General features: G+C 37.9%; 1 protein-coding gene across 2 annotated transcripts in view; it reads left to right on the top strand.

The window, feature by feature from the left end:
* Positions 1-27958, top strand: part of taf2 (TAF2 RNA polymerase II, TATA box binding protein (TBP)-associated factor) — a 165406-nt gene that overhangs the window by 91292 nt on the left and 46156 nt on the right. For both annotated transcript variants that reach the window (XM_059567327.1, XM_059567326.1), the window contains exons 16-20: positions 11064-11316; positions 12221-12361; positions 13656-13766; positions 13920-14113; positions 22955-23094. In XM_059567327.1, the coding sequence (XP_059423310.1) occupies positions 11064-11316; positions 12221-12361; positions 13656-13766; positions 13920-14113; positions 22955-23094 (839 nt within the window). The remainder of the gene's footprint in view (positions 1-11063; positions 11317-12220; positions 12362-13655; positions 13767-13919; positions 14114-22954; positions 23095-27958) is intronic.

Here is a 27958-nt window from a genome sequence, read left to right as displayed (position 1 = left end):
ACAGTTGATAAAGCTATTAAAGTAGTTTAATTAATTTCTTGTTGTTTAAATTCAAAATATTTTTTAAATTTTATTGGATGTCACTGTTCCCACTAGTCGTTTCACAAGTTAAGGTTACGCAGGATGATGAAAGCACATTAGGGCTAGCCCTCCCGGAACTCATTGAGATTGCATTGCAGTGCCTGCAGTTTGAAAAAAAGGATCTTTGAATGGAAGTCTATGAGAGCACTAGGGGCAATTCTCAGTTTGACCGGAATCGCCCAAAAAGGGGTGGTACTACACAAAACGTGACTAGACGCTGATTTAACTATTTAGAGGCAGCACAAACAGTCTAGAATAGTGAAAGCTAGCCTAACACTGTGGTTGAAATGTAAAAGAAAAAATACTTCCCTTTCCTTTGGTGTTGCGTCACCCAATCACCCTAATGGAGAAACCGCCACTGTATGTGTGTGTGTGTGTGTGTGTGTGTGTATATATATATACTTCCATTTTGAATTTGCCCCATGAACCCTTAAATACCAATACTTGTACTGGCACACCCCTAATCTGACCATCTTTAGACTATTTTCTGTTTATTCAGTGGTACAGACTGGATGCTTAAACAGTAAATGCCAGTGATGCGCGGGTCAATGTATAAACAACCCGCACCCGACCGACGTTTTCAACTAACCCGCCCGCGACTCGGACAGCAAAAAAATAAAAATATAATATTGTACCCGCTCCGCTTCCTGACCCGCATTTTTTTTAAGTAGTAAATGCTCATCGTAGCATTGGGCCATAAACGTAGGAACCTCCCTGGCCTATAATACACCCCCCCCCCCACCCCCCACCAAAAAAAAGTAAAAAACAAACCAAACAAAAACTTAATATATTCTAATTTTGTCAAGAATTATAAAAAATCGTCAATAAGCTCATAATTTGTACGAAAATAGTCTAGTCTGTCTATTTTGATGTTTCTGCAAGTTCAGCTGAGGTTCGGGTTTGTTCCGATCAAAGCTCATGAGCAGAGAGCGCATTTCTGAATATTCCTCTCCTCTTACTCATTCCGTGGGGTTGCTCGCTCAACCCAGAATGGCCTGCTGGTTCGAAAATATGTGGAATAAATATATTCAAAATCTAATTTGATTTGTTTAAATATAAACAAATCGCCCCTTTATATTAATTGAATAGCTTAAATAGGCTATAGCCTACATGATAATAAGCGTTATGACCGCATGCATAAAGCTTGCCACAAAGAACCGGTTAAAATAATGATTATGAATGTGTTTAAATTAGCAAGGAGACATTTAATTGTTTATTAATAAACTGGTGTTTTCTGTGTTGCTGCAAAGATAAAGTTGAGGATGCGGACTTGCCATGAACGCCAGAGAGAAATGCACATTTCATATGTAGCCTATTACATAATCAGAGTAGCCTATTTATTTTGGTTTGAATATTTTCGTTTAAAAGTTGACATTTCATGCTTTCTGTAATCAGTTAACGTGCAATGCAAGTGATCGTGCCTGCGCCTTATTACATTCTCTATTTGCTTCTTATTAAATACGGGCAACTGATTGATAAAACATTGATCAAAATTAAGATACAATTTATAAAAAATAAAAATCTTTAAAAAAAGTTTTCTATAAAACAAAACTTAATGAAGTCGTCCAAATCATGTTTTACCAAAAACAGTGCCTTGGCTCACCAGTCTTCACCTTTTCTCTTGCCGCCTCCATCTCAACCTGCAGACTGATTTATTTATTTCCAAATTCTGGATTCTGTTTTTTCCATTTTAATTTTACTCCTCCTTTTAATAGTTAAATTAAAGTTTATTAATCATAAAGTATGTCTAATTAAATAAAATCATGAAACTTAAACATTTTCAAATACGTTTAATCAAAGTTTAACAAAAATTACATGATTAGGGCCCTATGAAATGTTTTGTTTCTCACCATATTTTTTTTGTTACCAAATTCTGAAAATGTCTAATTATATGAACAACTTAATCTATTTATTTTTCCTTAAAGAAGTCTAATGATTGTTTACCCTCAAAAATTCTGTGTATATTTACATTTTTATTGTTATCATATGAAGGCATGAAACATTAATTATTACTACTTAAAATTAAGCAAACTTTTTTTGGCAAACAAGGTGTATTTACTTTAAAAATTAAAACATAGAAGAAATGTTGTGTGATTATTCTTTAAAAAAATGCTTGTTTCATTTTAGTAGTAGTAGTAGACTATGTACATTTTACCAAACAATAGACTTCAAAACCGGGTTGCAAAAATGAATACCTTTACAATTCTGTGCATGTGATATAATGCTTTTGCTCAATTCAAACGGTTACATGCTTATCAAGTCACTTTGTGCAGTTCAGAAGATGTTGTTCATGTGTTTTCATCCTCATTTAGTGAGATGACAGACGCTGAAATCACCGCGAGCGTCACACAAGCTAAACTGTGAAATCTGTTTTTATGAATGGATTCCGCGACTCCATCCATGTGTTCATGAATTCACCGCTATCACGCACACATTCCGGACACGTTGCGTTCAACTCGAGCAGAGCTCTAAAACAGTTCATATTAATTTTTATTTAATTTCATATTAATTATTATTAAAAGAGAATACTACAACTAATTCTACTACCATACTAATAATATACAATGCACTATGGATTGATGAGCTGCTGGGTTCATGAATATTAATCACGTTGTATGCATTCGGTCGAACTGATTTGCTGAAATCAAATCAGGGACGGTAATAGATCATCAATAGATTGCCATTTGTGCATTAGCTCCGCCCACTACTGGAGAAACCGGCTTATCATCTGCTTGTTCTAAAAAGCTAAATACTAAATGAACTCTATTATTTTGACTGGAAAATAAAACAAAAAATATCGTTTACATGTAGCGCGTCGATTCAGCGTGGTAAGACTCTCGCTCTCTCTCTTTGCATGTGTGAGAAACACCGATATCAGCAAAACGACGGTGAGTCATGCGCCTTCACACAGAGTTTAGCGTCAGATATAGATGCACTGTACATCCATTGAGATGAATTGAAAAGTACAGATCACTTGATGGAGAGAGAACTCTGAAGTGCTCAGTTAGTGTTCAGAGAGTGAAAATGTGCTAATCTTATAATAGCCTTGAACACACACACTGGCGAGTAAAATCTAAGAATTTATTAGCCAATAGCTAACGATAGACATCATTTAGTCATCTATTTTTTACCAAGATGGCGGCGCGTCCACACGCAGCGGCTTCTCTCTGTCCCGACAGAACGGTGTTTTCGTGTTTTATGTCTTGTGAGTCGCAGTGTTTTTGTACGTTGTCATCGCGTCTACCTGTCTTTAAGCGCGCATACAGTCGCGAGTTTCTGCTCGATGTCGGTAGAACCGCATTTTTACAGTTAAACTCCATGCAAGCGGAACAGCTACGGGATCTCGGTCTGCTACGGAGGCCTTCACCATCACCGACCCCCACTACTGCATCTCGCCCACAGCGGAGGCGCCACAAGCGGTGTGAGAGGAAGCAGAAGAGGGAGAAGCGCGGAGGTATCCGGGCTAGGCTAACGGCTAACCCACACAAGCCATCTATCCCCACCATCGTACTGGCTAACGTACGCTCATTGGACAATAAACTGGACTACATTCGATTACTACGCTCAACTCAGAGGACTGTGAGAGACTGTTGTGTTTTTGTGTTCACGGAAACATGGCTCAGCAACAGCGTTCCAGACGGCGCTATTCAGCTCGACCAGCTGACGTGTTATCAAGCGGACAGAGCTCTCGTCGCGGGAGGAAAAACCCGCGGCGGTGGGCTTTGTGTTTACATCAATGACGCGTGGTGCTGCGATACTGTTGTGATCAGCAAACACTGCTCACCCCTGGTGGAGTTTATGATTATTAAGTGCTGGCCGTTCTATCTGCCGAGGGAATATACTGCTATACTGCTCATTTCGGTGTACATTCCTCCGTTCAACATTATCAGCAACAGGAACGACGCACTAAATGAACTGTACCAGCACATCAGTGAGCAGCAGGCAGCACACCCCGATGCTTTTCTCATCATATCTGGGGATTTCAACCATGCTGCCTTAAAGAGTGTGTTTCCAAAAATACACCAACACATTAACTTTCCAACACGAGGTAATAACATTTTGGACTTTGTTTACACCACACAGAGAGGAGCTTACAAAACCCTCCCCCTCCCCCACCTCGGAGCCTCAGACCACATCACTGTCATGCTAATGCCTGCATACAGACCGCTCGTTAAAGTCGCCAAACCAGTTCACAAACAGATTAAAGTGTGGCCAGAAGGATCATCAGAGGTTCTTCAAGACTGCTTCAACACAACTGACTGGGACATGTTTAAGCAGGCTGCCACATTCAATAACACCACTGACCTCCAGGAGTACTCGGAGACTGTCACTGCCTGCTCCGGGTCCTGACAACATCCCTGGGCGTGTACTGAAAGACTTTGCAGCAGAACTCACTGATGTCTTCACAGACATTTTCAACATCTCACTGAGTCAGGCTGTTGTTCCCACATGTTTTAAAACTACCACCATCATCCCAGTTCAGAAGAAGCCATCTCCATCCTGCTTCAATGACTACCGTCCTGTTGCACTTACCCCCATCCTCATGTAGTGTTTTGAACGGCTAGTCGTGCACCACAGCGCATTTACAAACTGATCCAACTGGGGCTCAACACTTCGCTGTGCAACTGGCTGTTGGACTTTCTGACTAGAAGACCTCAGGCATAACGGGTCGGCAGCAACACATCCAGCACCATCACACTGAACACTGGGGCCCCCAAGGATGTGTGCTGAGCCCCATCCTCTTCACTCTGCTGACCCATGACTGCAAACCTTCACACAACTCCAGCCTTTTTATTAAGTTTGCAGATGACACGACTGTGGTGGGTCTCATTAGCAACAAAGATGAGACAAACTACAGGAGCGAGGTGAGCCGCCTGCCCGGGTGGTGCAGTGACAACAACTCTCTCTGAACGTGGAGAAGACGAAGGAGATTGTTGTAGACTTCAGGAGAGCACACACTCAGCACGTTCCTCTGACCATCAACGGTGCGACTGTGGAGAGAGTGAGCAGCACCAAGTTCCTGGGTGTGCACATCACAGAGGACCTCTCCTGCACTGAAAACACAGCAGCACTGGTCAAGAAGTCAAATCAGCGTCTCTACTTCCTCCGCAAACTGAAGAGAGCCAGAGCCCCGCCCCCCATCATGTACACCTTCTACAGAGGCACCATCGAGAGCATCCTGTCGAGCTGCATCACTGTGTGGTATGGCGCCTGAAACGTGTCCTGCCGAAAGACTCTGCAACGCATAGTGAGAGCAGCTGAGAAGATAATTGGTGTCTCTTTCCCCTCCCTCCAGGACATTTATGGAACCCGTCTCACCCGCAAATTCCTCTGCATCGCAGGTGATCCCACCCACCCATCACACAGCTTCTTCAGCCTGCTGCCATCAGGGAGGAGACTGCAGAGTCTCCAGGCCAGGACCAGCAGACTGAAGGACAGCTTCATCCACCAGGCTGTCAGGAAGCTGAACTCACTCCCGAACTTGCCCCCCCTCCCCTCTTCTGCCCCAGGCACCACTGAACTATGAAAGACCCCCCCCCCCCCACAAATATACGTTGACATGCACCAGTCGCTTTGTGCAGCATTGGTCTGCTCACTTCCTCATTCTCCATGGAACTGACATCATTCCACTACCTCATCAGTCAGTTAACCCTCTGAAGTCGATTAACGCGGATACGCGTTTTGAGTAATTTTCTCCTGATAACCCCGAAAAGAACTTAAATTACACTTTCAGTTTTAATCGTACAGATAAGAGCAATACATCAATCGAATCTGTAAAGGGTCTACTTTTTTTTTTGGATACAGACATAATAACAAAACTTTGTGCACTTATAAAATAAAGATAACAAACAAGGTGTGCTGTCTGCAGCCTTTGTCTGCGCTGATCTTCATTTACAAACACGTCATTAAAATGAACTGTAACGCTGTGAATACTCAACGAAGAGACATGAGAGAGATATCTAAAGAAAGCTTGACATGTCTACTTTTAAACTAAACAAGTGCCGCCGAAAACAGATATTCTGTGATAAAGTAATCCATACGAAAACAACGCGATGTCTGTTTTTCATGTCTCCCTTCATAATATCTAATGTGACCACGCCCCCGCGCTGAATGCGCTATTCAGATTCAAACTGAAGCGCGCGGCTTGAATATGCCCACACAGAAGAAAAAGCAGCCAGACTGTTCTTCAAGTTTTTATTTTACTGTTTGCTTCGCGATGAGAGGAATAAGACATAATTCACTCCAAAAAGATGTCATGTGGTTGAGGATTTGAGAAATGGATTTCCTCAGAAAAAAAGAATGAAGCACTTTATTCAGCAGAGATCATAAACATGAGTAAGTCTTTTTATTTATTTATATACTTGTACTAGTTTTCACATATAGTGTAAACATTTTACTAGTTAGACTTTTTCCAAACTATAATTCCTGACTAAATATATAATCAAGTGAAACATTATGAAGTTTCAATAACAATATACAATACTATACCATTCAAAAGCTTGATGTAAATAATATAAATGTAACAAATAAATAACTGTAGGTTAACAAATGTAAAAACAATGCTGTTCTTTCAATTTATTCCCCCTAAAAAAAACTAAAAAATATTCTCAGCTCTTTTCAACATTAATAATAATAATAATGATAATAATAACAACATGGATTCCAATAACAAACTCCAGGATTGTGTGACTGGAGTAATGATGCAAAACAATTTGTTTGAAAGACAGCTTTGATTGTTCCTGATAAACTGTTTAACTGCTCCCCCAAGTGGATATTAAAGTATGTTGTGAGATAATTAAATATATTCTAAATAAACTACAAACGTAAAATTATATAGATTTATTTTGTTCTCACATTCTTTCTTGTAACTCCTCACTTACAGTGGCACAGCTGACTGAGAGGCTCATTATGCAGCTCATTATGCTGCCCTTTGTCTTCTCAGGTGTAAATCACAATGATAGTCATGATAGTTGACACCTACTCGCATATGACTTTTACCAACAAAAAGTGTCTTAGAAAATTTAAATCAATATATTGTTTTCTGTGAGTGAGTAAACAAGATGATTTTCACATTTAGAAAGAAAAATTCTAGGCTACAAGCTCCAGTTCCCAAAAATCCCGGGAACCATTGTTCTTTATGCGTTTTATGGCCTTATTCAAGTGATTTAACATTTTTAGTTTTTCACTAACCACGCATAACATTTTTTTTCTCAAAAATACAATCATGTACATGCATGCATTTCACATATTATTCTAGCCCAGTTTGTGCTGATTACAGTGAGATTAGACTTTACCCATTTAGATATTTATAAGAAACTGAAAAAAACACAAATGTCAGGACATGACAAAACTTCTCCAGGCCCCAAAAATACCCTTAGACTCCAGAGGGTTAAATAAAATAACTGTTCTTGAGCCCTTTGCCACTTTAATCAGACTTAATAAGCTTTTGTTTTTGTACTAAATAATCTTTTATCTGCACTTTTGTTCACTTCATTGATTTGCACTCTATCTGCCTTTTGCCTTGCGCTGCTTTATTTAACTTTATTTTTAATTTTATTATATGTCTTTTTTAACATTCCCTTATTGTATAGTTGTATCTACATTTTATATTTTGATCTAGATTTTTAGGCTTTAATGTTATCTGTGTGCACCGGGGGTCTGAGAGTAACGCAATTTCGATTCTCTGTATGTATGTACTGTACATGTGGAAGAATTGACAATAAAGCAGACTTGAACTTGAACTTGAACTTAGTCACATAGAGTTAAATTTCGCATGTCATCTGCTGGTGTTGGTCCACTGTGTTTTCTGAGGTCCAGGGTCAATGCAGCCATATACCAGTAAGTTAGAGCACTTCATGCTTCTTGCTGCTGACCAATTTTATGGAGATGCAGATTTCATTTTCCAACAGGACTTGGCACCTGCACACAGTACCAAAGCTACCAGTACCTGGTTTAAGGACCGTGGTATCCCTGTTCTTAATTGGCCAGCAAACTAGCCTGACCTGAAAATCTATGGTGTATTGTGAAGACGATGATGCGATATGCCAGACCTAGGGTTGTAACGATATACCGATATGACGACATACCGTGATATAAACATGTACAATTATCATACCGTGTATATCTGCTTATCTACGGTATTGAGAGAAAATAACTGACACAGAATCTCACCTGCACTTAGGCAACGACTTTCCACCTAAGGGGCCATTCACTTATCGTGCCTAAAAACCGCTCATGCCTAAAAACCGCTTTCTGATTTTTTTTCTGAAGACACGGAAATTTTTAACTCGATGCAGTGCGGACACACCCCCTAAAAAACGAGTGCGTTGCACCAAGTGCACGTCGCTTCAATTATGAGCGTGCATACCGTGCACCTACATTTGAAATAACGAACTTGAGCACACAAAAGACGCGATATGTGAACGGCCCCTAACTGTTCTCTTGCTCCACCCACATGTACAGCGGAGACAATATCAGAGACGGAGGCCGTTATCTCTAATCTCTATCACACGTCAAAATATGAGTTAAACTTGGCACTAGTATGGGAATACTTTTTATATAGAAAAGATCAATGCTTATTTTTCCTTGAAGGTAGACCCAGTTTGCAAAAACTGTGGTCGGAAAGTGGCTGCAAAACGAGGAAATGCATCGAACATGTTTACCTATTCAGAACATCATTCCGTGCAGATACAGTTATACCGGTATGTCCCATTTATAATTTAAGGTTAATGCATTAAGAATTCTGTGATGCGGAGTGAAGCACAGAATCCATACATGACAGTGAATTTACAGTAGCTAGCTACTCTGCAGATGTCACATAAAATGTGCGATTTGATGAATTGATGAATAAATAAAAAACAAAGCTGTAAAATGACAAAAGCACTGCTATATAAATATATAGGCTAATCTGTTTGTTGTCAAAAATCCTTTCTTTGTTTTGGTCTGAAGTAATATTCAAATTTTCTGAGATACTGAATTTGGGATTTTCCTTAGTTGTCAGTTATAATCATCAAAATTAAGGAAATAAACATTTGAACTATATTAAGCTGTATGTAATGAATGAATATAATATTCAGGTTTCACTTTTTGAATGGAATTAGTGAAATCAACTTTTTGATGATATTCTAATTATATCACCAGCACCCGTGTTCAATAAAAAAATCAATAAACAAATGTTAGTCAGTCAGTAAAACAAATTGACCGTTAATTTTTAAGTGAAATGGATGCAGATCAGAGGCATGCAGTAAAGAAACATGCCAACAAACCCAGTGTTTAGTGTATGCTTTTCAGACTACACTTAACCTTGGCTTAAATGTAGCTATAAAATTTGAATTTTATTTTCATTATAGTCAGGGATGCACCAATACCACTTTTTTCATAACGAGTCTGATACCGATACTTTCATTTTGGTACCCACCATTACCGATGCCTGGATTTACACAGCATTTGTCATTTTTTTACAACCATTGGGTACAGAGATTTAAAAAAAAATATAAGAATGTTAGTTGGCTTCATTTAGCAAACAGATATTTCCTTCAGTTATTTCCACACTTAATTATACCTGTTAAAATGTATTGTATAAACTTTTGGTTACCTACTGTTCATTTTAATGGCACATTAGAGCTGCTTAATTCTGTAATCATAAAAAAATTTCCTAAAATAATGCTGGTAACCACTCCTTACGAGTACGTGCTATGGCTGCACGATATTGGGAAAAAATGACATTGCGATATTTTATTTTTCTGCGATTATATATTGCGATATGAAATCTAATCAAATTTTTTTTCTTACAAACAAAAATGGGGTGAGCACACTTACATTCTCATTTTAAATGATTTAAACATCGACACCATCGTGTCAATTGATTAATATGCGCGAGGGAGAAGAGAGTGCGTGCGCACTCTCTCTCGCTCTTTCTCACGCGCGCTCTCTCTCCATCTCTCTCTCGCGCGCTCTCTCTCTCTCTCTCTCTCTGCCCTGTAAAAACTTTCACTCTATGATGGATAAGCTGTGCAATTAATCCGTGAAACACATTCGTCAAGGGCCGGGGAGTAGCTGGCCCGTACAGTTAATGAATAATGGAATCACTACGACAGCCTACATCGCACATCCTGCGATGTGACTATCGTGGATTCGTACATCACGATATCGATGCTTAAACGACACATCGTGTAGCCCTAGTACGTGCATACTGTTTTGGTGATGTAATTTGTGTAAAAAAAAAATAAAACTTTGCACAACAGTACAAAATGATCTTGCTTCAGTTTTTTTCCACTGGCTGACAGTCTTAGTTTATGACTGGCTGATACATATCTTGCTGCTGCTGTTGTGATCATTTTGGAATTTTCCCCTAAATGTGACTTAATTTTTCTGCATTCGTAATACCGTATAATTTGGTTTAACTCTCTATCTTCTGTTGTCAGTGTTTCTTTTTCTGGACACAGCTCTGTTCACATGCTTTGTAGAATCGGCTTTTGGTATCGGGGCATGTTTCCAAATAGGAGTACAGGAGCACAGTATTGGTGCATACCTAATTATGATGCAATTTGACAACTTTGATGACTACACTTTATTTAAAGCTTATTTCAGACATGAAATTCTACAAAAATAGTTTGATTAAAAAAATAATCAGAAACCTATAGAAAGTTCGAATTAGTTTACATGGTTATGACAACTAAAAATAACCTGCTGGGAACATTATGGGAACCCCCTAACCCTGCCCTTCTATCCACCCCCCCCCCCCCCATCTTCCATTGCAATGTTGAGAACATCCGAATCTCAATTTCCAATTTAAGAATGCTTAAGCATGGTTAATATGGAATCTACCTTTTATGCTTTCAGGCCAGTCTCCATTTTTTTTATTGATATCCATAGTCAGATTTTTAAATCCATGGTCTTTCTTAAGCCAAAATCATGGTGAGCTTGATTAATTTTAACATTGTGTCTACAATGAACCATTTTCTTCTGTTGTAATGTCATAGTGCTGACTCTCCTCTGCTGTGGATTCGAATCGATCCAGACATGTCCATCCTACGAAAGGTGGAGTTTGAACAGGCTGATTTCATGTGGCAGTACCAGTTGCGGTTTGAGAGGGATGTGGTGGCCCAGGAGGAGGCTATCTCAGCGCTGGAAATATTTCCCACAGCGGCCTCGCGACTTGCTCTTACTGATATTTTAGAACAAGACCAGTGCTTTTATAAAGTCCGCATACAGGCCTGCTTCTGTCTGGCTAAGGTAAAACATGCTACCTTTATATATTATGTAGTGTAATTAAATTAGCAGTAAGATTGTAATGCATCTCATACATATGCTGCTTCAGCACCTCATCAGTATATTATAATGATTTCTAAAGAATCATATGATGCTATGACATAATTGCTGCTAAATTTTAGCTTTGCCATTACAGGAATAAATTATATTTTAAAATGTTTGTTTAAACAGGGAATTTTGAATTCTAGTATTTCACAAAATATTTACACAATTATTTTGTATTATTATTAAATGAATGTAGCCTTTCTAAGCAAAAGAGCATTACTGAGTAACTGAGCTTTTTCCCCCTGAAAATTTTTTTTTCACCCCAAACCTTTGTGAAAATTGTTGTGTATTTTCCTAAAATCTGATACACCTCTTTGTTCAGCCTTGTGCTTGCCAGTTGACAATATTTTTAAGTTTTGCAAATATTTGTTAATCTCAGTATGTTGTCCCAAATTATCGTATTGCAAAAACACAGATTATAGTTAGCAAGTGATGTTGGCCTGAATTATCACAGAAAAACAAGTGACATGAAATATAAAAATGGTAGTATATCATAAGTTTTGTATAGAGACTTTCTTCAAGTGAAACAAAACATCTCTATTTTTTAAAAACATTGTATTTTTTATCATTTTACTATGACGATAATGGAAGTAGCTTTTTTAAAAACTAAAGCAAAATGAAAGTGGCAATATGGTAATTTGACATTATTAAGGTCACTTATGACGACTAGTGACATTTTTGTTAAGGTCAGTTAATCATCTACATCACTCTTAACATTATATTGTTTATTCATGCATTTGAATTAGCAGTTGAGTTTCCATACTGTTTGATGTTATATTGCTTGTTTTTTTTGGGAGGCATTAACTGTGTTGACCTGTGTTAGATTGCTAATTCCATGATGAGCACCTGGACTGGCCCCCCAGCCATGAAGTCTCTTTTTACACGCATGTTCTGCTGCAAAAGCTGCCCAAATATTGTCAAGACCAACAACTTCATCAATTTTCAGAGCTACTTCCTGCAAAAGGTAATGAATTGTTTTTTTATTAGATAATATTAATATTTTAATTATAGCATACCAGTAGTTAGATTAGAAGTTAATTTTTATATCCAGAAAAAAGTATCATGGACCTTCATTGGACCATAAGACAGGACCCAGTGATTCATGTCAGAAATGAAATATTTAAGATCCTGATCTGTAGTTAACGATTAAATGCTTCGATTCAAAGAGCCTGATTTGACTACCAGTCTCATGGTTGAATATTCGTGGGGTGTTATAATTATGATATTTTGACTATATGGGTAAGCTCAGATGTCTGATTTCACGTAGAACTACCGGTTCCCTTCTCGAGGCGGTAACTCTATTACATCAGCTATGACGTATATGGGAACTCCTTATACTCCTAAATGTGCTGTAGAGGTCCCACAAAAATAAAAAGTTTTTAGCATACAATAAGTAATAAAGAATAAGTATAATTCTTATACTACTTTGAATTCTTTATAATTCGTATTGTGTGCTAGAAAATTATTGGAATCTCATTCATGCCATATCAGACATTTGGTATTAATACTGTTTGAACAAGGCCCACAGCATCACCACCAAAGATCCAACTCGCATCTTCCGCAAACTTTTAACTCTATTGCTATATCATTGGATATATTGCAACTTATGGGCCTACACATCAGGCTGTTAAAACCCTGAAACCTACTTCCATTTCAAGGATGAGGTCTGAACACTATTGTCAATCTTTTGCACCACAACTTTGTTGCTAGAAAGACACTAATGCCGCGTTTCCACCAAAATTACCTGGAACATTTGTACCAGGAACTTTTTTTCCCCCCAGACCTGTTGCTTGCTGCGTTTCCACTGTGGTGTAAAGTACCGGGAAGATTAGGCAAACACATTTTTAAAGGCGAAACACATTTTTAAATAGGCGCTGTCTTTATAAATAAACCACAGATTTGAACAACTACATTCTCGCCTGAAATACTTTTAAAATTACATTTCATGACACAATAACCGTAATATTTTGAAAATGATCCGAATAAATGGTGGTTGAAGTCAACTAATGCTGCGGGAACTCAACCAATCAGGATGTTTAGCGCCCAAGTCCCGCCCCCAAAAGTTCCGGAACTTTGAAAAAGTACCACCTCGCCAGCAGGGACTTTTTGAGGGGCATTTTTTTACCTGGAACTTTATTAAGTTCCTGGTTCCTGCGGTGGAAACACCCCGAGTACCAGGCCAAAGTCCCTAGTTCCTTGGTAAAGTTCCTGCGGTGGAAATGTGGCATAAAGTAGACTTGACTATTTTTCTCCTGTAGACTATGCCTGTGGCCATGGCTCTGCTCAGAGATGTTCAGAACCTTTGTCCCAAAGAGGTCCTCAACTTTATACTGGATCTCATCAAATACAATGACAACCGGAAGAACAAGGTAATAAGAAAATTGGTTTGTAGAGAAGAAATTAGCATTTTGTTGAATGGTAGAAGGCTACATGCTTCAAGTGTACATTGTATATTGCTGTCTTTATTTGCATTAATTTATATAAATCACAAAACCGTTGTAATTTTATTTTTTCTACTGCAGTTTTCTGATAATTACTATCGAGCTGAGCTGATTGATGCCCTGACAAATTCACTGACTCCTGCCATCAGCATTAATAACGAGGCGCGCACAGTGGACAACTTAAACACAGATGTTCGCCTGATCTTGGAGGAAATCACACGCTTTCTTAACATGGAAAAACTGCTGCCGAGCTACCGTAATACCATAACTGTCAGGTGTGTGATCTCTTTGCATGCTTGTGATTTGTGGAAATTTAGATGGGTCTCATGAAAAGACTACCAAGAATGCCCACAACGGATGTCTCTACCTACAATCTTTTGGAAAATGAATTCGCCAAGTTTATGAAACTTCCTCCTATTAAACTATATAGGCTAATACTTTTGAAAATAAAAATGGTACAAATAAATTAAGGTTCACCTTTTAATTGTATTTAGCCTTTCCACAAAAAGTGAAATTCCCATCAAATAAAACAAAGGTCTCCCAGACTCAATTTTTTAAAGGCAGTGTAGGTGATTTGGTTCTTTTTGTAATGCTGGTTGAAAGTCTCTTCTAAAGTCTCACTATTATTGTACTATTTCACGTTTTGTACTTTAGTTTTCTCACTGGTGAATGTGACACAAGGTAATCTGACAGCATTGCCTTCAATCCTCCAACAGCGCTGTATCTCATAGTTTTTAATTACTCACCTTGGTGTTGTTCCAAACTCATAAGACCTTCGTTCATCAAGATATTTTTGATGAAATAAATAATATGAGAGCTCTCAGATCCTGCATAGACTACAAAGCAACTAAGCAATAAAAAATGCGTTATATAAATATGTTCTGACAGCGCATTTGCGTACCGACATGGTTGACAGCTGTTAATACACAATTACCATTTTAGATCACAAACTGTACTATATAAGTTTTATTTTCAACCTGAAAGCATAAATCTAGGCTATGCCATGCCGTTTTCAAAGCACAATGCAAAACCGTGACATTCATCCACTGACGCTCTTTAATCAGCTGCAGTGGTAAATCCGGAAGCGGAAAATAAAAGCCTGCTGATTTTAAGTTTGAATATGATGAAAACGCTTTTTATTTATTGTTAGACGCTTTTATCTAAAGCGACTTAAACTTGGGGAATAGATAAAGCAATTCTTCTTAGAGGCAAACAAAGAAAGTAGTAGTAAATATTAACATTTTAATTTTATTTATTTGTATTTGTATTTAATTTTAGGATTGCCTTTTATTTTTAATAGTATTATCACACACTACTATACAGTTTATTTACTATTATTTTATTAAAAAAAAAATTTTTTTATAGTTATATTTAATGGGTCATTCTATATGTAGTGTGAGGACCAAACCAAATCTCCAGATTCTCTTATGAGAACCAGGCTGAAAAAATGTGCCCCCCTAGCAATGACATCGGTAAAACAGTCCATGTGACATCAGTTGATCTATGCTATGCCTCTCTCAAACGTATCATTTTCTACAAAGTCCCTCGTTCCGACAAGCGCAGTCTGCTCTGATTGGCCAACTGACCCAGTGCATTGTGATTGGCCGAACACCACAAGCACTCGTTGGAAATGTAACGTCCCTTTCCATAATCGCAAGCTTCATCTTTCAAAATAAATGTAAAAACAGTTAATAATGTCTTTAGTTTTACCAACAATTCAAGCCCGAAAGGACACAGGTGACAGACACAGGGATGAAGCTCATATGTGTTTGCAGTACATTAGCCATAAACGGTTAAGACCACTAACTCCACTGTGGGACCCTGTCTCGCTCTCTCACACACACAACGCGCAAAACTCCACATTTGAACATTTAATAGCAAATGCTTAAACTAATAACAAAAGATACTTACAGCAGCTGATTCAGAAGTGCCAGATTGTCATAGCAAAGTAAGAATTACGTCCTCTCATAGGTTCACACAACGGTTATCCATAAAATGTGTTGCTGTTCTGTTGTAAGTAATTTTCAAGATTTCTAAATGCATCTACTTCCAGAATGCCAAATAAAGTGGTTTTGCTTACGCCTAGATACTAACATCATATTCCTGACATGGCAGCTTCATCAATAACTGTGGTTACTGAAACCATACCCTCTTTCTTTGCGCGAACATTTGGGCGGCTGTTTGCAAATATTTCCAAATAGTGAGATAGACATGTGGGGGCGTGTTTGAACGAGTTTTAGGGGATAAAAAATATCTCTTTAGATTTGAGACTTCAGTCTTTGCAATTGCAATCTGGCGCTTCTGAATGAGCTGCTGTAAGTATCTTTGGTTATTAGTTTAAAGCCCCTTACACACTGCACGTCGGACCCGGCAAATTGCCGGAACATTGCCAGGTCGCCTTCTGTGTGAAAGCAAACTCATCCCGGGATTTATTCCGGCATTGAACCCGGGTTGGGGACCTAGTAACATTGCCAGGTTCAACCCGGGACGAGCGCTGTGTGAACAAAAGCCAGATCTAATGCCGTGTCAAAGTGAGCTGTTTTGAAGGAAGATCAACGTTCGCGACAAAAAAATATGTGCAAACTGTAATGAAGCAGAGATCAGTTAGTTCCTCACTTTCCGCGCTGACGCCGAGATCATTCGCTTGCTTCAGTGAAAGTATAACGTGCCTAACGTTTTCGACTCGTACATTACACGTCACGCCCTGATGTCACGTGTCGTTATGGGATCTTTACGGGTTGTGGGTGAAAGCACGCACATATCCCGGGTAATCACTGGCAGTGTGAAAGTGCAAAATCTAGCGACCCGGGAACAATTACCGGAACACTTTACCCATGTATTTGCCGAAATCGCAGTGTGAAAGGGGCTTAAGTATTTGCTATTGAATGTTCAAATGTGGAGTTTTGTGCATTGTGTGTGTGTGAGAGTGAGACAGGGTCACACAGTGGAGTTAGTGGTCTTAACTGTTTATGGCTAATATACTGCAAACACATTTGAGCTTCATCACTGTGCCTGTCATGCCACTCTTTTCTACTTTCGGGCTTGAACTGTTGGTAAAACTAACACACAGATCTTCATGTACCAAGAGCTTGTAACACTCCAAAGAGAAAGGAAATTTTAATTGCATCATATGACCCCTTTAAGAGTACATAAAAATATAAACAACGCAAATTTCTTTTATATTTAAATGTAGTAACTAGGGGTGTAACGGTATGCAAAAGTCACGGTTCGGTTAATTTTCAGTACAGTAAGGGAAAGAAATTAAAACATTAAACTGCAGGTTGTTTATTACTATAAACTTTTTTTAACAATTTGTTTACATAAGTATTTGTTTAAATACTTTTTAATAAAATATATATAAAATAAAAATAAGAAATAAAATACTGCTGCAAAGTTCTCCACTAAATAAAATACTGTGTCTCAAACCAATATCATATAATAAAATATAATGAAAAATATAAATAAATAACTATGATTACAGTGCAGCATTACCAATCCCAGCTAGTAGGCCTGCTCATATTTAAAAATATATATAATTTTTCCAAAGTGTAAAATGCAGCATCAACGGTTTCAGTTTTTAGACCTGCTCAGATTTTATTGCGTTGGACCGATCGGAATTAAGAGCAAAGGTCTGTTTAAATGCCGACCGGGAGCTGTGTTTGAATTAAAATCGCTTTTTTCCTAGTTGTAGTGATGTTCACACACGCATGATGCCTTTTGAAGACCTTAGGCTGGTGACACACTGGCATATTGCACCTGTCAAACATATTCTATTTTGCTGTCAATACTGTTTTGATAGTGTCCTTTATCAGTAGGCTTTATATTTATGCTCAACATGAAGTATAGATATTGTTGTCGTGAAGACAAGATCCTGATCTGTCGGCGGCCTCCCTTTATGTCACCTATAAAAGGAGCAGCGCGTCAGGCACGATTCTGGTGTGTAAAGACACAGAAAACGCGAAGCAGCCGTCACGCAACTAGGGATGGGACGATAACCGGTTTTATTGATAACCGTGATAAAATGTGCTGAAGGTTAGTAATATCGTTTAAAAATGAATTATCATTAAAACCGTGTTTGATTATCGCGGTTTTAATAACTCACTATTAAATCATGTCCAGCCAGCAACAGTCTGACGCAAGCGCAGCACACAATGTTTTTTTTGTTTTTTTTTCGAGAAGGAATGGCGAAAGTCAGTGACTTTTCTATGCTTTACTATGCTTCTACACTTTTCATTGTAAGGAAGGAAATGCCACAGAATTTAATCTTTCTTTAAATTAAGTGCATAGAGTTGCTTGTTTTATTAGTTGTTTGTTGATTATTAAATATAAAACTTGCTGAAATGTTTTCAGTGTGAGCATCAACTATTTTTGAACACTTTCATTTCGTTTCAACAAAACCGTGATAATATTGATAATCGTGATAATTTTAGTCACTATAATCGTGATATTAAATTTTCATACCGTCCCATCCCTACACGCAACTGACACGCAGCAGAAACGCCACGCTCACGCCACACAGCCAGTGTGTTACCGGCCTTAGAATCAGCTGCAGGGCGGGATTTGCACTTAACGCGGAGACTTCCGCCACTTAAACACGAAAATGTACCTATGTTCCGCATACAAAATATTGCATTCGGTACACACGTGCACCGTACCGAAAGCCCTGTACCGAAACGGTCCGGTACGAATACACGTACCGTTACACCCCTAGTAGTAACTAAGTCCTGTTTAAATGTAATTTTCTCAGATAATTGTTTCATTGATAGGGCTACGGACATGACCAGGGCAGCTATATAATATATATATATATATATACACTGTATATATATATATAAATATATATATATATATATATAAATATATATATATATATACTGAACAAAATTATAAACGCAACACTTTTGTTTTTTTTCCCCATTTTTAATTAGCTGAACTCAAAGATCTAAACCTTTCTCTATGTACACACAAGGCCTATTTCTCTCAAATATTGTTCACAAATCTTTATAAATCTGTGTTAGTGAGCACATCTCATTTGCCAAGATAATCCATCCATTCACCATGTGGCTGGCCACAATAAAAGGCCACTCTAAAATGTATTGGGGGTAGGGTTGTGCCGATAGACGATAGTATCGTGTATCGACGATCGTCAGAGATATCGACATAAGCAGAATTCTCTGTCTATAATCAAGACGATATTAGGCTCATTTTCCTATTAATGTATTAGATTAAAATAATAATAACTATTATTTTTATTTTTATTAGGCTGCTTATTATAATTCGGCTTTTAAGCTGCCCAGCTATTTCATTTAATTTCACTGCCCGCATTTCACACACACACCTCGCAGGCGCAGGAGGATTAGAGCATGTAGTCGGTGAAGTTGTAACGCTTTGACTCGGATAATTTGTTAAATCCATGAAATGAAAGAGATAGAAAAAAAAAACGAGTTGGTGTCCCACACATTTAATGGCTGGTATACGGCAACGCGCTCTTCTCATACATGAGAGATTAACTCTTTCTTGGTGTCATAAATAAAGTAAAGACAAAATAATTAACAAGGCGGCAGAGCGAATTTATCATCCATAGTGCATGGTTCTCAAGTAGTCCTTTTCTTAAAGACTGATCACTTAACTTATAAAACACACTTTGTGGTGATGACGTAGAAGGACTACGTGAGAACCACTATGGATAATAAGTTCAATCTGCCGCCTTGTAATTATTTTCAGGCACACCGCACTATAATGTGATGCATGCAAAATACATAGTTGCTTATTATTAGTCATTATAGTTTTGGCCGTTACAAAGTCTCCATCCACAAACAGACGTACATCGTCTGCAGATATAAGGTATTTCATTGCACTTTAACAAGTAATCTAAACGGCCTATATACTGTATGTGCAATATATTAAACGAGCCCTCACTAACTGAGTTTAATGCCACAGTTATGTTAGAATGCATCTCATTCTTGTGTCTGTGACGGTGCGTCAGACTCATCATGAGGCGCGCGGTCCGGAGCGCTGTATGACTGATGCATCAGTTCAATTCAACTTTACTGCAAATATATCAACTTTATATTTAAATGTTCGTTTATGCCCAATATTAGTGTTTAACTATTGGACTTTAAATGAAATCTGCTATTGATTTTCACCGTTTTTCAGAACATTTAGACTGATAACTTCCCTGCGCAGATGCGGACGTGCGATATGACAGTTGCGTCCGACTAGGTATGAACTAGCTGTTTTAAATACAGTATTTTTATATTTAACGTTAGTTAAATCAGTCAGTATGTTTGAAAGTAATTTTTTTTTTGATTATTGGTGACTCCATAGGCTCTCTCTCGCGCACCTGCGCGGTTTAAAACACCAAATATTTATTTTATGACAAGAACAAAGAGTCTCTCTCTTGCTCCACCCATGCTCGATAATATTGTGTATCGTCGATCTCACGGGCTGACGATATGACGATTTGAAAAATGACCATATCGCCCAACACTAATTGGGGGTCCAGGAGGGTCCAAAAACCAGCCAGTATCTAGTGTGACCACCAATTTGCCTCATGCAGTGCAACACATCTCATTCTCATTCGAGTTGATCATGTTGTTGATTTGTGGCCTGTGGAATGTTGGTCCACTCCTCTTCAATGGCTGTGTGAATTTACTGGATATTGGCAGGAATAAGAAACACGCTGTCGTATACGCCAATCCATTGAGTATGCTGGCCATGCAAGAACTGGCATGTTTTCAGCTTCCAGGAATTGTGTACAGAACCTTCCAACATGGGCCCGTGCATTATCATGCTGCAACATAAGGTGTTGGTTGTGGATAAATGGCACAACAATGGGCCTCAGGATCTCGTCACGGTATGTCTGTGTATTCAAAATGTCATCAATAAAATGCACCTGTGTTCGTTGTCCATAACATACGCCTGCCCATACCATAACCCCATCGTCACCATGGGCCACTACAGTAAAACTGCACATTTATAGTGGCCTTTTATTGTGGCCAGCCTAAGGCACACCTAGTAATCATGCTACAGTAGCATGCGAAAGTTTGGGAACCCCTTGCAGAATCTGTGAAAATGTGAATAAATAAATAAAAAAAGAGCGATCATACTAAATGCATGTTATTTTTTTATTTAGTACTGTCCTGAGTAAGATATTTTACATAAAAGATGTTTGCATAGTCCACAAGACAAAACAATTGCTGAAATTATTAAAATAACCCCATTCAAAAGTTTGGGAACCCTTAGTACTGTGTGCTGTTACCTGGATGATCCATGACTGTCTTTCTGTTTCGTGATGGTTGTGCATGACTCTCTTGTTTGTTCTGAACAGTTAAACTGAGAACTGTTCTTCAGAAAAGTCTTTAATGTCCTGCAGATTCTTCAGTTTTCCAGCATCTTTGCATATTTGAACCCTTTGCAGCAGTGAATATGATTTTGACATTAATATTTTTTTTTACACTGAGGACAATTGAGGGACTCAAACACAACTATTAAAAAAGGTTCAAACGTTCACTGATGGTCCAGATGGAAACAAGATGCATTAAGAGCTGGGGGGTGAAAACTTTTGGAATTTGAAGGTCAAGGTAAATTGTACTTAATTGGTGTTCTGGGAAACATACAAGTATCTTCTGTTGCTTACGAAGGGCAGAACTAAATGGAAAAAAATTATAATTCAACAATGTAAGAAAAATTTGGACATCATCTTTGTGTTCAAAAGTTTTCACCCCCCCCCCCAACTCTTAATACATTTTTATTTCCTTTTGGAACATCACTGAACGTTTGAACCTTTTTTAATAGTTGTGTTTGACTGCCTTAAATTTGTCCCATTTCATTTAATCTATTCGTAAATATTGACAAGTGCAAACAAGGGGAGTGCAGGATGCCATCATCAGGGTGAAGGTTAACAGATTAAAGACATACATTAAAATGAATAAGAGGATTAAAATGGCTAAGACGTGTAAAAACCATTAAAACTTGAAAATATATATAAAACCATCTTTAAGATATATTGAGCGGTAAAAACATGTCTTTGTGTGACAGTCACAGTGTGATCAAGGTTTGCATTAGTAGTAGATGTGTTAGGGAATTAGCACACAACATTTGAACCCCTATGAGGTCTTAAGGGGGTTTGGGTGCCTGGAGAAGTTTTGTCATGCCCTGACATTTTTATTTTTTCAGTTGCTTATAAACATCTAAATGGGTAAGTCTAATATCACTGTAATCAGCACAAACTGGGCTATAATATGTAAGCAACATTTTTTGTATATGATTGTGTTTTTGAGAAAACCAATGTTTATGTGTGGTTAGTGAAAAACAACATTTGAAGTCACTTAAATAAGGCCATAAACACATACAGAACATTGGTTCACGGGAGTTTTGAGAACTGGATCTTGTAGCCTAGAATTTTTCTTTTTTTTCTATTTTTACTCACTCACAGAAAACAATATATTTGATTTAAATTTTCTAAGACACTTTTTGTGTAGAAAGAGTCTATGTAAGAGGGCATGAACTATCATTCATTATGTTGTGATTTACACCTGAGAAGACAAAGGACCGCATAGTGAGCTGCATAATGAGCCTTTCAGGTGTGTGTGACTGAGAGGGAAGAGTTACATGAAAGAATGTGAGGACAAAATAAATGTATATATTTTTATGTTTGTAGTTCATTTAGAATATTTCATTATCCCACAAAATAATTTAATATTCACTTGCGAGTTCAGTTAAACATTTTATTAGGAACAATCCAAGCTGATTTTCAAAGCTGAATTTTTAGCATCATTATCCAGTCACACAATCCTTCAGAAATCCTTTTTACATTCTGATGCTGTGGTTGGTCTGAATAATCAACACTTACAGGCATGCCGTAGTGATTCAAGATAAGGCAAAATACATTTTGGAAGGTGGATATAACAAAATTGTTATATAGTATACCTTTCAACTTAAAAAAAAAAAAAAGGTCACCCTTTGCCTAGGTTTAATTTCTGCTTTGTCTTGGTATTCATTTGAATCAAAGTCTTGATGCATTCATTATCTCAATGACTAACCACTTGTCCATTAAATGAACAAGTAAATTCATCTTTTTATTTAAATTTTTTTTTTTCAATTCTGTGCTGTAGTTGCTTACGGGCCATTCGCATGCTTCAGAAGAACGGCCACATCCCCAGTGACCCAAGCCTGTTCAAGTCTTACGCTCAGTATGGACACTTTGTGGATGTGAGGATTGCTGCACTGGAGGCTGTAATAGACTATACCAGAGGTACATACTTTATCTTTTAGCTACTAATTTTCTCTGTGTCTTTTTATTTCCAATGTTAGGAAAACTTGGCCCATTAAGTTGGTCTGGTATATTTTTATCTTTCGACTAGAGTGCCTTTTACAGAGGCTGTATGGAAACTGTTCTTCCCACACAAAAGGTCTCATTGTCAGTAAGGGAAACCCCCATCATGTTCATCAATGCAGCTGTAAATATCATAGACAGGGCATGAGCTCAGACCTTAAATCCAGATATAAGGAGCTAATATAGGGCATTTATGATAGATTATACATGGAAAATATTGTTGAAAAGCCAACTCAATCATTGTTTAACCCTCAAGCCAACTCAATCATTGTTTAAGACTCAAGCATCCTTTGGGACAAATTTGGGGAAATCTTTTTTTTCTTTTTCTTTTTTTAGTTTCCTTAAATGGGTGGTTCATTGCGGTTTTCACTTTTTTTAATGTTAGTGTGAAATGGTGCTGTTTGAGTATAAACGATTTCTGCAGAGTTACAAAGCTGAGAGTTAAATGCAAATGTGGATATTGTCTTTCAAAATTCAGACCGTTTAAATTGCGATTGAATTTTGGATAGCTTGAATGGTTTTGCCGTGGTGATTTTTTTAAATGACCGTAAAAAGGGAATCATTAATTGTATTGTATTTTTAAATTGCAGCTTCCAAACATGTCAAAGAATTTTTTCATACAGATGAAAGTCATTCTGAGGAAATATGCATAGTGTCACGACTTTACAACACTGTATTGATAACAGAAAATTAAAAAACTGTCAGACATCTCATCTCACTCTGTCCCTCTGTTTGAGTATATGTGCTTAGACTTCCATTGTCTGAGAGAAATAGCGCCCCTACAGGTGCAATTCCCGGACTGAAAGGGAGGAGACTCTCTTTTAGTTTCACTTTTAAATCGGTTAAAAATTGGTCAGCTTCACTGAACGCGCTTTGCTAATGCGCATGGCTGTAAGCAGCATGGCAGACGCTCAACTCTCAGTGACGGCGTTTGATCATAATAAAATCATACAAGCGAAAACATGTTCATGATCATATTAGCCTAATAACTCTTCACTACCGTTTTAGAGCGTATGTTCTGGCCGGCGCAAAATAAGTTTGTTGCATGTATGCATTAGAGTATGAAGATTTTGAAGATCATGCTTTTCCTTTCCACAAGTTATTTTAATTAGGACTTTAAATATCGACCATGGCAAATATCTTCCACACGCTAGCATCTGTACCTCAGTTTTACATTTTATGTAAAAATTAAGAAATGACAAAAACAAAGAAATTGTGCTAAAACATCCGTACAAACGTACGTGTTTATTTGTAGAACTTCCGTCAATGAATCAACACAATACAGCCTATAAATAATATAGGCTAGTTAAATAAGCCTTTAAATAATAATATTACTGCTTGTAACAGTATAATAATTAAACGTTAAATATGGAAGAACTTCACAAATTGTAACAGTGGGCCTAAGTCACATGCTGTATGTAAAAAGGCTTCAACCTTTAAATAGGCTAATAAACATTAAAGAACTTTAAATCAGTAGGCAATATAGAAAACAATTATTAATAATAATAATAGCCTACTAGGAACAATATAAGTCAGACGCTGGGGAAAAAACAGCGTATAGCCTACTAACAATTAAAGGTTAAGTCCACCTTGGTTTTCTATTCTGATTTTAAATTCTTTGCCAGAAAAACCAGCATGTTGACTTTGTCCGGTTTAAGCGAAGACCTAATTGGGGTTACAATGTTTCCAGCAGTACTGAACACGCGTTCAGACGGTGTGCTTGTAGCGCAAATGCACAGATATTTTTTTGCAACCGTGTCCAGGAGAGGGTATCTTGCCTCATTGTTCCGCCACCAAGCAAGTGGGTCATCGCTGGTATCGATTGTCTCTTCTTGCAAATAGCGCGTTAACTCCTCACCGGCACGCGCTCTCTTGGGAAGAATTGTGACCTTCGCTTTTTTTTTGCAGAGTAGCTGTGCGAGATTCATTTTCTTTAAAGCAGGTGCTGCGCTGCTTCCTTCTCCTGCATCCAGTGACTCTTCAGTTTGAGTGTTATCTGGTTGATCTTCTTTAGTAATGTGCATTATTTCTTCGACGAGTTCGTCTCTAATATCTTCCTCTTCAAAATTATTCCTGTATCGAGGATCCAACGTAGTTGCTTTTGATAGCATTTTTTGCCCTTCTAAATCTTTGTATTTCTCCTCCAAGACAGTGATCATCTTTGCTTTGATGTTTTTTGTTAACTCGCTGTCTTCTGGCGAAGGGTCGAGGAGATCGTTGGTCAGCAATCTCAGCACAGGTCTAACCGATGACGCAGTAACAACCTTCTCGTTCGATAAAACATCTGTAAATTCTGCAACTGGTTTAAGTGCTGCATTTATCGACTCAAGCACTGCAATGTCCTGCCATGTCGGGTTCAGGTGTTGATGCTTTCGGTCATCCAGCGCTCTTTTAATTGCGTGGGCTTGCTCCAATACTCTCTCTATCATTTTTTGTTTGCTTCCCCATCGTGTGGGACAATCCTGTTGGCATAGCGAAGGAACAACAGAATACAAAATTATATAAATTGTTAGATGTTATTTTGGTAAATTTTCTTTACAGAGAATCAACGCTTTTTAATCCTTAATGACAAAATCAGAATGTTAAATTACGTTGGATAAGTGTGTGTGTGTGTGTGTGTGTGTGTGTGAATGTGACCCCTTTAAAAATAGGCTCTACCCGTTTGTTTTCTATATTTTTTCAGTGGTTTAATTTTACATTAATTATCATAAAACGAATAAAATAAATATGCCTACAGAAAATAAATTTAACTTAATAGGCCTAATTGACATAGGCCTATTAACAAAACCAAAGAAAAAAATGTGGGACAAGTAGCCTATTCTATTTTTTTGACCATAAAAATGATGGATCATTAAAAAAAAAATCGAATAAACTATTTAAAATTTAAAGTAATTTAAAATAAGAATAAAATCCGTGATGGTGCTTTAATTATTGCAACTCACCAGTATTAAACTGTGCGTTGGAAGGTTTAAGGCCTCTTGCTCTTCACGAAGTTTCTTTCTTTCTCGACCAGCTGTGAGCGAATGCAGTCACCATATTTCGGCACAACCCCATGGCCCTGGATGTCCTCTCCTTCTCGGCTGACATTGAGTTTGTGACTGCCAGGTTAAGATTGTGGCCGAAACAATTCAGCCATGGCCATTCTAATTTCCTAACAGCAGCCACGATATTGGCCCCGTTATCTGTCGTGATGCATGCAAGTTTTTCTTCTTTTAACCCCCATTCTTTCAATGTGCTGCGGAGAGATTCTGCTAAATTAAAATGTAAATGTAATATGGTGTGAACGCAGTCTGCAAGCACCTGCTCTTCAGCTCCCAATTTTTAATGAAATGTACAGTCAGACTCATAAACAGAGTCATGTTAACGCTGGACCACATGTCAGTTGTGGCAGAAAAGAAATCGAGGTCATGTAGTTCTGCAATTATTTTGTCTTTTGTTTCGTTGAATAGTTGAGGAATGACAGTGTTTGAAAAGTATTTTCTGCTCGGAAGTTCGTACTGTTTATCAAACGACTCAAGCATTTCTCGGAAAGCAGGTTTCTCTACTGTGCGGAGCGGCGCGTTCTCAACTACCAAAAATGTTGCCACATTTCTAGTTAATGTCTTCCATTTATCGCTTTCTCTTTTGTATTTGGCCATTTTTGAGAAGTCCTCTGCAATACCCAGCTGACTAGCTGGGGGTTTGCGTTCAGAAGACATGAATTGCGTGTACGCGGCTGGGTGAGATGACCGGAGATGGCTCTGGAGATTCGATGTGTTTGCCTTTTTAACGCTTATTGCTTTCCCGCAAAGCCTACAAATGGCTTCGTCTAAATTAACTGGTTCGCCTTTCTCGTTTGGCACGAATCCAAAATGTTGCCAGATCTCAGTGTCACGTTTGGTTTTCCAACAAGATCCATGGCTGAACTTGCCTAATGGAAATGTGTCTTAACACGTATTATGTGACGTCACACACACTACCGCCGGTTATCCTCCACCACCGCGGTGGCGCGGTTGTCATGCCAACCGTCACAGCCCTAATGTGTGGTCAGTGATACGTGAGAAATACGAGAGATGAATCACCGCTCTGAGCACGAGCTTGTGGAATGACGAGCTCAGAAAAAAAACGAGTTTATTCCTGTTTTATAGCTATTAAAAATAAAATATTACAGCGATATCACACAATTCACCAATTAGAACACACCAAGAGCTAAATTCAGATGTTTTTGAACTGTTTGTGTGGAAATGAAATATTTGCGGCTGCCTATCTGAAATCACCGCCTCCGATCAGCGCGTACAGTGTCACGATCTCAAAACAAACAAATTTATTCATGTTTAAGAGCTTTTTAAAATAAAATATTACCACAAATGCACACAATACACCCATTATAACACAACAAGAGCTAAATGCAGGTGTTTGTGACCCGTTTAAGTGTGAAAGACTATTTGAAAGCGCGACTGGCAGAATAACATATATCTCTCGAGCTGCTGGATTCTGCCTTTCGTAGTACGACCGAACACATCACGGACAAGATTATTTCAAATACATAATAGCTTGGCGAATATAAACGAAAACTGCCACGTGAACATAAACTGTTGAGAAATAAATCTGAAGTGGATCTACTGGATTTGAATATTAAGTGACCGCATTTACCAGTTGCTTCTGTCTTCAATTTTAATCTATATATAAAAAAAGGAAACTCATTCGTCTTGGCTGCTTTTTTTTGTGTGTGTGTATGTATTTATTTATTTATTTACTTTTTTATACATTTTGTATAATTTCATAGTTTATGTATTATAATTAT

This window comes from Carassius carassius, chromosome 15 (genome assembly GCF_963082965.1).
Source record: "Carassius carassius chromosome 15, fCarCar2.1, whole genome shotgun sequence".
NCBI classification, from domain to species: Eukaryota; Metazoa; Chordata; class Actinopteri; order Cypriniformes; family Cyprinidae; genus Carassius; species Carassius carassius.
Note: the sequence above shows the minus strand (reverse complement) of the source record. Positions and strands in the feature narration are given on the sequence as shown.